Source organism: Zasmidium cellare, assembly GCF_010093935.1.
Source record: "Zasmidium cellare ATCC 36951 unplaced genomic scaffold M409scaffold_45, whole genome shotgun sequence".
Lineage (NCBI taxonomy): Eukaryota > Fungi > Ascomycota > Dothideomycetes > Mycosphaerellales > Mycosphaerellaceae > Zasmidium > Zasmidium cellare.
In genome coordinates, this window is record NW_022986989.1 from 84,594 (window position 1) to 95,197 (window position 10,604).

At 55.1% G+C, this 10,604-nt stretch overlaps 3 protein-coding genes across 3 annotated transcripts; 2 read left to right on the forward strand and 1 right to left on the reverse strand.

Annotated features, from left to right (window-relative positions):
- Positions 1–3,865: 3,865 nt before the first annotated feature.
- M409DRAFT_59605 (uncharacterized protein) lies at positions 3,866–4,438 on the reverse strand (the record flags this gene model as incomplete). The annotated part of the gene is made up of 1 exon (XM_033814242.1): positions 3,866–4,438. One exon carries the CDS (start codon positions 4,436–4,438, stop codon positions 3,866–3,868), a length of 573 nt encoding a protein of 190 aa, XP_033661700.1.
- Positions 4,439–4,804: 366 nt separating this feature from the next.
- M409DRAFT_70139 (uncharacterized protein) lies at positions 4,805–8,742 on the forward strand (the record flags this gene model as incomplete). Its single annotated transcript, XM_033818589.1, has 4 exons — positions 4,805–4,925; positions 4,979–5,536; positions 5,594–8,101; positions 8,153–8,742. 4 exons carry the CDS (start codon positions 4,805–4,807, stop codon positions 8,740–8,742), a joined length of 3,777 nt encoding a protein of 1,258 aa, XP_033661701.1.
- A 906-nt stretch (positions 8,743–9,648) lies between these two features.
- On the forward strand, positions 9,649–10,067 carry M409DRAFT_59607 (uncharacterized protein; the record flags this gene model as incomplete). The annotated part of the gene is made up of 2 exons (XM_033814243.1): positions 9,649–9,834; positions 9,942–10,067. 2 exons carry the CDS (start codon positions 9,649–9,651, stop codon positions 10,065–10,067), a joined length of 312 nt encoding a protein of 103 aa, XP_033661702.1.
- Positions 10,068–10,604: the final 537 nt, after the last annotated feature.

The window sequence follows — 10,604 nt, forward strand, 5'->3', positions numbered from 1 at the left end:
GAGACTGTCCAGATGGATCCTATCTATATACTTACGCAGAGGGAGCTGGAAGATACGTTCAGAGACATGCTGCCACATTTCGAAGGAAAAGAGACCGAGCAGAACTGGATTCCACGAGACAAGTCGATTCTGAAGTTGCGGAGGATACTGAAGGGAAATTCTCCCAATGAGTTCCACGCCGTATTCATGGCGGGCATCAAGAGCATGGTGGATGGCATACTACGAGTGGCGAACTCGCTACGCACCACTATGGCGACGAATGGCTGTCAGTTCGTCCAGGAGCTGGCCAAAACACTCGGTCCAGCACTCGATCCGCACGTCGAGATGTTTTTGCAGTCATTCATCAAAATGAGTGCGGCGACGAAGCACATTGCAGCGGAGCACGGCAGAGTTACGGCGGACGCTATTCTCCAAAACTGTTCATATCATGCTCGGATGGTCCAGCACATCTGGTTCGCGGTGCAGGAGAAGAATGTGCAGCTTCGGCAATGCACGCCTGGATGGCTCACCACAATCCTCAAGCGCCAGGCTAGCTACAAGAGCAGTTTCGAGGGTTCTGGTGGGCTTGAGGTGGCGGAAAAGTGCATCAAGAAAGGGCTTGATGATGCCAACCCCAAGGTCAAGGAAGGCTATCGCGCGACTTACTGGACATTCGCAAAGACCTGGCCAGCGAAGGCTGATGCCATCATATCAAAATTGGACCCCAAATCGAGGACAGCGCTCGAACGAGATTCCCACAACCCCAACGCGGCACTCCATCAATCGCAGACTACAAGTTCGGCAACCTCGCGACCAGGCACCGCAAGCCGCAGTGCGTTAAGAGAAGTGATGGCAGAGCAGAGAAAGGCAAAGGCTGCTGGTAAGCTCCCATCTCGACCAAACTCTGCAATGGCGGACCTTTCGCCTGCGAAAGCGCGAGCACCTGCTGGAGGGACCAACTCAACGACCCGGCCATCTAATCTTTCCAAGGTCACCAATCGCAACGTGTCGACGACGTCGAATGCATCAACGGCGGAGCCGCCTGGGTCGTCCACTGGAACGAAGAAGGGTAGCTCCCTGATGTCTGGACCAGTGAGGCGACCGCGGAGACCCGAAATCGCACGACCGCAAACAGCAGACCCTTACGCCTCGAGGCGGATGCTACGACCTGAGACACCGGCGAATGGCACTCCAGCTGGGAGTCCAGACAAGGGCACTGGCGCTTCCAAAGCCTCTCAAGGCTCCTTCGCTTCGTCTGTGGCTGCTAGAAGCAGGCCCAAGGCTACGGAGAGTGCTATTGGCAGTCCCGGCAGTCCTGGAAAGCGGAGTCCGGTGCTCCTTCGCGGCCGTGGACAGCCTGCGCCTGACTCAAGGCCGACCAGCAAAGGCAGCACAACAAATGGCGATACGATGGTTAGCATTCGAGAGGACGACCTGACCATGGTCATGCCAAAGGGTTCAATCACGACTTCTCGTGGAGGCACATTCTCTCCTGGCCACAAGCGTCCTGGTCTTGGCCAGACACATTCTGTGGATAGTGGCATGCCTGATGTGGTAGAGGATCCGGACGGCTTTACAATGGTCATGCCGAATTTGACAAGCAGTCAACCACGAGCTCGGTCGCCACTGGCCTACCGCAGTCCTATGAAGGCCCTATTCGATGATGCTCGACAAAAGGGAAAGCTTTCACCAGAAGCGGAGAGGCAGATAAGCCGATCGCACGAGCGTGAAGCGTCTGTGGACGAGCCCAAGAAAGCGCCGCAATCGGATGAGGTGCAAATCTACGAAGATCCATTCACAGACCACACAACCGAGGCAGGTGCAGCAGAAGAGCGTCAGGTACTTGGTGAGCTGCCCGTCAATGAGAATGTCCGACTAAACAGTCCAACCCAGAGTGCTGGCTCGAGTAATAGCCCAGCTGGCAGCCCGCGGCAGGTATCAGAGTCGCGGCTGCCCATGTCACCGCACCACAATGCAGATGTCCTGCGAAATAAGAAGCTGCTGTCATCGGGCATTGAGCGGATACGGACAAAGGCACTTGATGCGCATGGCTTCCGCCGTGTGCAAGATCTTGTCAAGTCCAAGACTGATATCTGGGACGGGGGCAAGAAGTACGACGATTTGATGAATGTAACTCTGGACTACCTGCAGACGTTCGACCAGGACCCGAAATTGACCCAACTGCCGGCCCAGAAGATTGCGGGCCTCAAGGCACAGGCGCTCGGTCTCGTTCGCGCCATGCTCACCATCTACCGCAAAGAGGCAGTCGCATGGCACGCAAAAGCCCTCGTGACCGTCCTCATCTGCAGAAAGGGCATCGACTCGAGCAGCCACATCCTCGCCGACATGTACCGCAGCGCCGACGAAATCATCCAAGACGCCACCCCAGAAACCTGCATCGACGCCATCCTCGACTTCCTCCCCGCATCAGGCGAAGACAGCGCGACCGCCCGCTCCATCGTCATGGCGCTCATGATCATGTGCCAGCTCATCACCAAATGCAAAGACAAGGCCATCGACCTCGGCGAAGAGCGACGCCGACGGCTGGCGCAGACGACGGCTGGGTTCGTCAGCGATGCGGATTCGGAGGTGAGGAAGGTGGATGTGGATCTGGCAAGTGAGTTGTACGAGGCTTGGGGCGAGGCCAAGACGGAGTTTTGGCTGGAGTTCAAGGGGGTCGATGAGGGAAGACTGGGGCTTTTGACGTATTACATTGCGAAGAAGGGGAGTGTTGTGTAGGAATAGGGATTGATGGGTTTGAGTTTTTGGGGGTCTTTTTGATGAGCGTGGTGTTTCGTATGGGGTATCATGACAGTTTGTTCTTCTTTTCTTCGAAGATTTGAGTTGTCTTCCAGCTTTGTGAGGTTCATATACGTCGTGACGGTCATATCATTCCACTCGGCCCAGGCAAAGCTGGGGGCTCGAGACCTTGGGGGAGATGCATGAATCAAGTCATTCATGACGGGCATCAATCAAAGGTCTTTCACGTCCTCAAGGCTGGCTAGGTATTGTTGACGCCGCACATCGTTGACGACGTCCACGAGTGCTTCATACATGGATTGCCCGTTTTCGTCTTCGTCGTCATCGTCATCATCCTCGAATCAGAATCCACGAATGGAATTCCACCGATCGACCGTCTCCCAAGCCAAAAATATTGGCGGTCCACGTGGGGTGAACTTCGAGATTGACATCTGTTCGTGAGGCTGAACCGCAAGCAATGCAGACACCTCGCCAATTAAATTCTCCGTCTGCGGTCCTCTCGTCGAATCGTTCCCGCCCAGCTCAAAGCTTTTGTTGTCTGGCAGATGTATGTACTGCTGTACCACCCGCATCGGGAGAGTCCAGCAAGCTCGCAGCGAGCTGATTCGCCCAAGCGGGGAGAGCAGAGTTTGGGACTATGTATGCGGGATGGGAGAGATGTGCATGCATGGGATTTGAGGAGGGAAGATGATTCTTGTTCTGTGTGTGGAGAGGTGGTGATGGGGATCGGCGGAGATGAGGTTGTTCATTCACTTGCTGTTGATGAGTCCGTGTCGTACGTACTCGCCCCCTTTTTTGTTTGGAGGATGGATGGAGAAAGCGTGGCTTTCCCTTCAGGGTCCGCGCGTGCGTGATGGGTGGGAGTGTGGAGCTTGCAGATGATGGTTGATGGCTGATCCTTCCTTGGCGGGAATGGTCGAGGATATCTATGGGGATTGGAGATTGGATGCGACATATGTAGTGACGATTTGAGGGAGGTGACAAATATTGGATTGAATATGTGTATGGGTTCGTGAAGAGGGCTGCAATGGAATGGATTGTTGCTGACTTACTTTCCAGCACGGTTTCATCGCAAAAGGTCATCGTCGAGTGGTACCTCGAACGTTTTGAGCTGGTGGTACGTTGATCAGGGCTGAAGAGGGAGCACAGGCGCAACAAGAAGAAGAAGATGGTGTTGCGTTGCTTGCCCTGGCCATTGTGCTGGAGATTGAGTGGCGCCCAGCTTGCCACGCGATAATGCTGGTGACAGACAGCGTCGCACTGCCTGGGGGGTTTTCGTGGGTTGGTAGTATGTAGCAGAATGGGAATGGGGAGGTACGGGATTTAGTTTGGAGCGTTTCAGTTGGCCCTTCGCCGCTTCATGTTTGGTGTGGGCGCGTTTGGCTCGGCTATTTTCGAGCGATTGTCCTCCTTCAGCAACTCGTCGTCCTCCTTCAATGCTGCCGTGGTTGTTGTCGTTGTTGTTCTTTGATTTGGTGAGGTCGAAACGCCGTGAAAGTGTCGGAAGATTGATTAACATTTTGAACGGAAGAGGCGATTGAAGTGAATCTGGACTGGGATGCTGCAGTAGCCTGTCAAGCCACTGGGTCGTGCCTTCTCGCCAGCGCCCTTCGCAGCCGAGCCAGACTTGGGTCAATCCCGAGCAGCAGCAGTCTCCACCACTGCCACCTCCATCGCCAACACCACCACCACCGCACATCTACCGCTCTCCGCCGCCCGACACTCGCGACCCACCGCCGTCCACCACCCAATGCCATCCTCCGCCCCGCCCGGCACGCGACGCTGACCGTGTGGGACGACCAGCGAGGGGCGTCAGTCAGTGTCAGTCCGCGGGCGGGCACGTCGAATCCAGCGAGCGAGCCAGAAGGAGTGTCAGATTGCTGCGCATTCTACTACTACTACTATTCCCATCCACCAACCCGTACCCACCACCCCTCTCTGCAGGTACAGCCTGTCCGCCCTATCTGTCCGTGTGAGCTCAACACTCCCTCCCGCCGCATGACCGAGACGCTCGCTACCGCTACCGCTGTCCCGGCCTGAGCATTACATATCCACCATCTCCACCATGGCCGCCCTGGAGAGCCCCAACCTGACCTACCCCGAGTCCCCCATGGATCAGGAAGATGTCGTCTACCCCTGCAAAGGCTGCGGAGAAATATTGGAGGAGGGCAAGGCGTTTGAACTGGGTATGTGGTGTGCGCGGCCATGGGATATGCGATAGGGACTAATTTGTATCTAGCTGGCAACCGATGGCACATCGACTGCTTCCGATGCAACACCTGCGGCACCCTCCTCGACTCCGACGCGAACCTCCTCCTCCTCGGCGACGGCTCGCTTATATGTAACAACTGCACGTACAGCTGCAGCGCATGCGGCAACAAGATTGAAGACCTCGCCATCCTCACCGGCGACCAGGCATTTTGCTCGGGATGTTTTCGATGTCGCAATTGCAAGAGAAAGATTGAGAACTTGCGATATGCTCGCACGTCCCAGGGGATATTCTGTATGAGTTGTCACGAGAGTCTTATGGCTAGGAGACGTAAGAAAGCTCGAACACCCAAACCGACCCCTGGCAGTACAGCGGAAAAGGCGCTGCCGTCTCTGCCACCTGGTGCTGTCTCATCGAGCGCATTCACGCCCGAGGACGAGACGCCGCCAGAGACGACGTATGCGGCAGTACAAACCGCTCCAGGGCAACGCAGATCGCCAAGAGACAGACAGCTGGATTCGCGCAACGGCGGCACCTCCAACAAGTACAATCGCGACGTGTCGCCCTTGTCAGACGATCCGCGCAGAGGTGGGTTCACACGTACGAAGTGGCTGAAACGTTCGACAAGGACTAATCCTCCTATAGATGGTCCCACGCTGCCCGCGAGCACCTACAACGATGGACGGCCCTCGAACGTATCGAGCAGCAACGATGATGACGACGGGTCCGAACGTGGATTCCTCCCAATGGCCTTCGATCCGACTCCGGTTAATGCCCCTCCGCCGTCGAGTCAACCGCCCGCGATTCCGAGGAAGCAGGTAGGACGTGGCAGCGAGCTTTCTCCACCGACGTATAAAGAGAATCAGGGGCCCAGAGACTACTTTGGGATACAGAATGGAAGACTGTCAGCGAAACCACCGCCGAGAGATCCGTCTCGAGAAGAGCAGCGACCGGGTACTGCGTCGTCAAGGTCTGTGTCTACCGAGCGTGAACAGGCGCCGAACCAGACGAAACCGAGTCCGCACATCCTGTACCAAGAAAAGGGCAGAAACAGCAGTAAGAGGAATACTTCGGGCCCAACAACACCTGCGAACGGTTCCACGACAGCTTCACCGGTGACTGCCAACGCACAGGATAGAGGAGCAGCGAAGCTGAAAGCTCCACCGCTTGCGACGGATTCTCACACCCTCAATCAGCAAGACGGGTTCAAGCTGCAGGATGTGCCAAGATCTGCGAAAGAACGATCCCGAGCCGGGTCGAGAGCGGGCCAGAACTCGCCCATGGTCGTTTCGCCTGTAGATGGCAACAGGACGGGGGCCAGCTCGGGACAGCCTATATCGCCTGTCTCTGTGGACTCGCAAAACTCGGGTGTGAATCCGTTTGACGATCCAAAGCGTAAGAAGGGTGCGCATGCGAATGAGACGCCTGTCCCTCCCAGCAAACACGCAGACCGAGGGTTGCCATTACGAGGGGACTCTCTTGGTGCAAAGACGAAGCCTGAGCCGGATCCTGCAACACCAACTGTGAACTCGACTTCGAACAAGTCTCAGACACAACCGTCTGCCCACGAGCGCAACCAGTCTTCATCTTCGGTGCCCTCGAACTTCACCGACGCGCAGAGTACTCTATCTCGCGACAACAGCCGGTCGAAGCCTGAGCCGACAGATTCGCGAAATAGCTTCGAAGCAGGACCACCGCCTCGTGCAGCAACACGACCGAGCGCTCCCAGCAAGTCTGTCGCAAACGACGACTTCATCGCGCCTCGCCATGCGCCTCCACCACCCCCTGGCCACAAGCATAATGAATCCATCAGCACAATGCAGAGTAGCGATGACCGTCCTTCGATTGATGGACAACTATCGCCGGGTCTGCGAAGTGCTGGTCTTCCAAAGTACAGTCTCGATGGCGGATTTTCTATGGAGGATGAGATGGGCCGCATCTTACGTGGGGAGTCCGGTCAGGCCACTCAGACCAGAGAAGGAGGTGCAGCTTCGCCGTCAGTCTTGCGCAGAGTGTCCAATGCCGTGAAACACGGCCGCAGCTTCAGCGATCGAGCTGCCACGGGCGGAAAGTCGCCAAGGAATGGTTCTATTGAGATCTCGCCGCCTTCACAGACACCGAACATCACTTCACCGACGAGTGCTGACGGTCTTGAGTCTTTGCGAGCTTCACTCCGGCGCGCACAGACACATATCGCTGAGCTCGAGTCTGAGAAGTTGGTTCTTCAGGACAAGCTCGATGGTTCTACCGAGATGAAGGCGGTCAACACTGAGCTGCGCGAGAAGCGTTCTACCATGGCTTTCCTCGATACCCAGCGCGAGATGATCGTCCGCGAGCTGGAAGTCATGACTGACCACCTGGGCAAGGCCAAGGATAACAACCAACCGCTTGACCTGGCGTCTCTCAAAACTACCATTCTCAAAGACTTTGCCGAATCACTTCAGAAGCTCAAAGATCAGATGGGCTCGCAGATCGAAGACCTCATGCACAAGCGAAACGAGCTCACTGACGAGATTGGCAATCTCATTCAGATGAAAGATAAAGGTTTCCAGGAGTATGAGTCTTTATCGACAAAGAACACACAACTGCTCCAGCACAACAATGAACTTATTCGCAGCATCCAGGGCATGTATCAGGATAACCGACAACAAACAAACGGAGCGAATGGTCTTGGAATCTTCCATCCAGGCGCCAAAGTTGATACTGCTGGTGAAGTGCGCAACTTGAACATTGTCAACACGGATCCATCGATGCCAAATCTACTGCAAGACCCAGACGCCGAGCCTGCGACTGTTTTGACTGCTCCGCAAGTGGTGAATATTCGCAAGGGTGGAAAGCCCAACAAGTTCAATTGGCGCAACCGCGGCGAGAAGATCACAGGCAAAGTCACCAAGGGGCTCAAGGGTGCGTTTGTTGGGGAGCGAGAGCAGCCGGCGCAAGGCAAATACGCTATTGGCCATCCATACAACCAGACTTCTTCCCAGGCTACTGCTGGCAGTGAGCAGAGCAGCATCGCAAGCAAAGGCATGGATGATGGTAAGGGCACCGGATATGGATTCTTTAGTCAGAAGAATGGTGGAGTCAAGCAGGGCACAGGTCTTGGCCATCTCAAGGATAACAGCAGCACAAACCTCGTGGCGACGGACGGATCTGGTGAGTTAGAGTTCGTCAGGTGGGATTACGATCACATGCTGACTTTGACAGTGCTATTCGGCTCTGAGCTATCCGCTCGTTGCGAGTACGAGAACCGACTCATTCCCGGCATCGTCGCGAGATGCATACAGGAAGTCGAGAGCCGCGGCATGGACGTGGAAGGTATCTACCGAAAGTCAGGCGGTGCTGGACAAGTAAAGTCCGTGCAGCAAGGCTTCGAAAAGGACAACAACTTCGACATCTCCGACCAGGACCTGGACATCCACGCCGTTACGAGCGCGCTGAAGCAATACTTCCGCAAACTCCCCACCCCTCTCATCGTCTACGACGCCTACGAATCGCTCCTCGAAGCGGGCGCCATCTCGGAAAAGGAGAAGCAAGCCCACGCCCTGCGCCAAGCCATCAACGAACTCCCCGAAGCGCACCGCGACTGTCTCGAATTCCTCATCCGGCATCTCGCCAAGGTTATGAGCTACGAATCGAAGAATCTGATGACGGCGCTGAACCTCGCGGTCGTGTTTGCGCCGACTATCATGCGGCCGCTGTCGATCGAGCGCGAGATGAGCGATATGCAGGTGCAGAGGGGCGCGGTGCAGGCGCTGCTGGAGCATCATAAGGTTGTCTTTGGTGGGGACGAGTAGTGAAAGTCCAGGGGTTGATGATGTCAAGGACGCTACTGGGGTCTGGCTTCGATTCCGAGTTATGAAGTAGGGGATCTGTTTTTCCTCTGGCGCTTCCGCTCGCTGTGGGTGGGTGAAGATCAGGCGAGGCGTTTGGGGAGTTTTTGAAGAACAACGTCGGCACGAGAGAGCTGCAATGGTGGTGGTGATGGTGTGTGTTTCTTGGAAAGATGAGCTTTCTTTGGATTTTTCTACAACTTCGCTCCGGAAACGAGGAGAGAGACTATGGTTTTTTCGAGAGGAGGATATACCAATTCGACTGATTGAACTGATGGGGTTGTGGTTTTTTTATCCACCACCCCTTGGTTCTAGTTTTTTTTACACCTTGAGATTGGAACACTTTTTTGGCTGCGAATGAAGAGCGATTTAGCGTGTGCTTTTGTGTGTGGTGTTACTTTTCTCTATTAGAAGTCGAATACGTTTGACTGGACCTTTTTGGTATGAGTATGAAGAATTTTGAGGTGCTTAATGCTATATGCTCCATGAATCTGGTTTATGTACCTAGTTTCTACATGGTGAGTTGATTGGTTAGTCAATGCTATGTTTCGTCTTGGTTTAGGTTTTGGCATGTGACGAAAGACAAGAACGATGACTCTCGCCGGTCCGTACATGTGCTATCTTCCACACGTCATCAATCTGTCCGGCTTCCGTGCATGTTATCGGATTAGACGACGAGATTGGAAGGTGTTAAAAAGCGAAGCTTGCATCTATCCGTGCCACGATTCATGTTCATAACTGGCTAGCTGCAAGGAACAAACAAGTCTTTCATTCACTCTCGCCTCCTGCTGCTTGGACTTGGGGAGAGGAGACGACCTTAATGGACCCTTCTCACCCCTCTAGCTCTTGTGAGAGAACAGATCTTGCACTATGGCGGAGCGTCCAGTGTTAAAGGGAAATTGTCACTGTGAGCGGTATCGCTTCGAACTGCACGCCGCCGTTTTAAAGGAGGAGGAGGATGCAGTGAAGTGCGCCTGTGGGCTGTGTAAAAAGAAAGGATGTCTCTGGATGCCTTGCTCCGATCGGAATGATGAGAGCGGTGTGAGGCTGGAGGTGGTGAGGGACGAGGGGACGCTGAAGCGGTACTGAGGGGAGGAGGGAGAATATCAGGTATTTCTGTTCTAGCATGGAGTTTTTGATGTTGTAGTTGATGTTTCATGCAGTTCTGCTCCGTCTGCGGGACGACCGTCCTCGGCGAGCATGTGTCGGGCGAGTTGAAGGGGATGGGGAGTGTGAATGTGAGGAGTTTGAGGGGGGTGGATGGGTTTGGGTTCGAGTACGTCCCTTAGTGTATCCCCTTTCCCTCGTTACGAGATGTGTGAAGCTGAGAGATCTTAGGCCTATAGCAGAACCAAAGAAAGACGATGTGGTTCTGCCCTCCCCGCCACTGAGAGCTTCATGTCACTGTGGAAACGTGGCCTTGGACCTTCTACAGCCATTAGGCGAGTTGGAGGTCAAAGAAGACGACTGCAGTATCTGCACCCGCGTGTGTCACCCCATTCCCCTCCCCCTCACCCTATCCCCCGCCCCAACCCAGCTAACCTCCCCCTCCCCAGAACGCCTGGCTAGGCATCTACCCGCACTCCACCCACGTCTCCCTCCCACCTTCCTCCCTCACGCACACAACCTCCTACTCCTACGGCCGGAAATTCAACTCCTTCCCCTTTTGCAGCACGTGCGGGGTTTGTGTTTTCCAGACGTTGCTGGGGCCTCCGGTGGAGGGTCTCTCGGAGGCGGGCAGGGAGATTGTGAGGAGGATGTTGGAGGTTCGGCCGGTGAATGTCAGGTGTTTGGAGGGGGTTGGTGTTGATGTGGTAGGGAGGGGG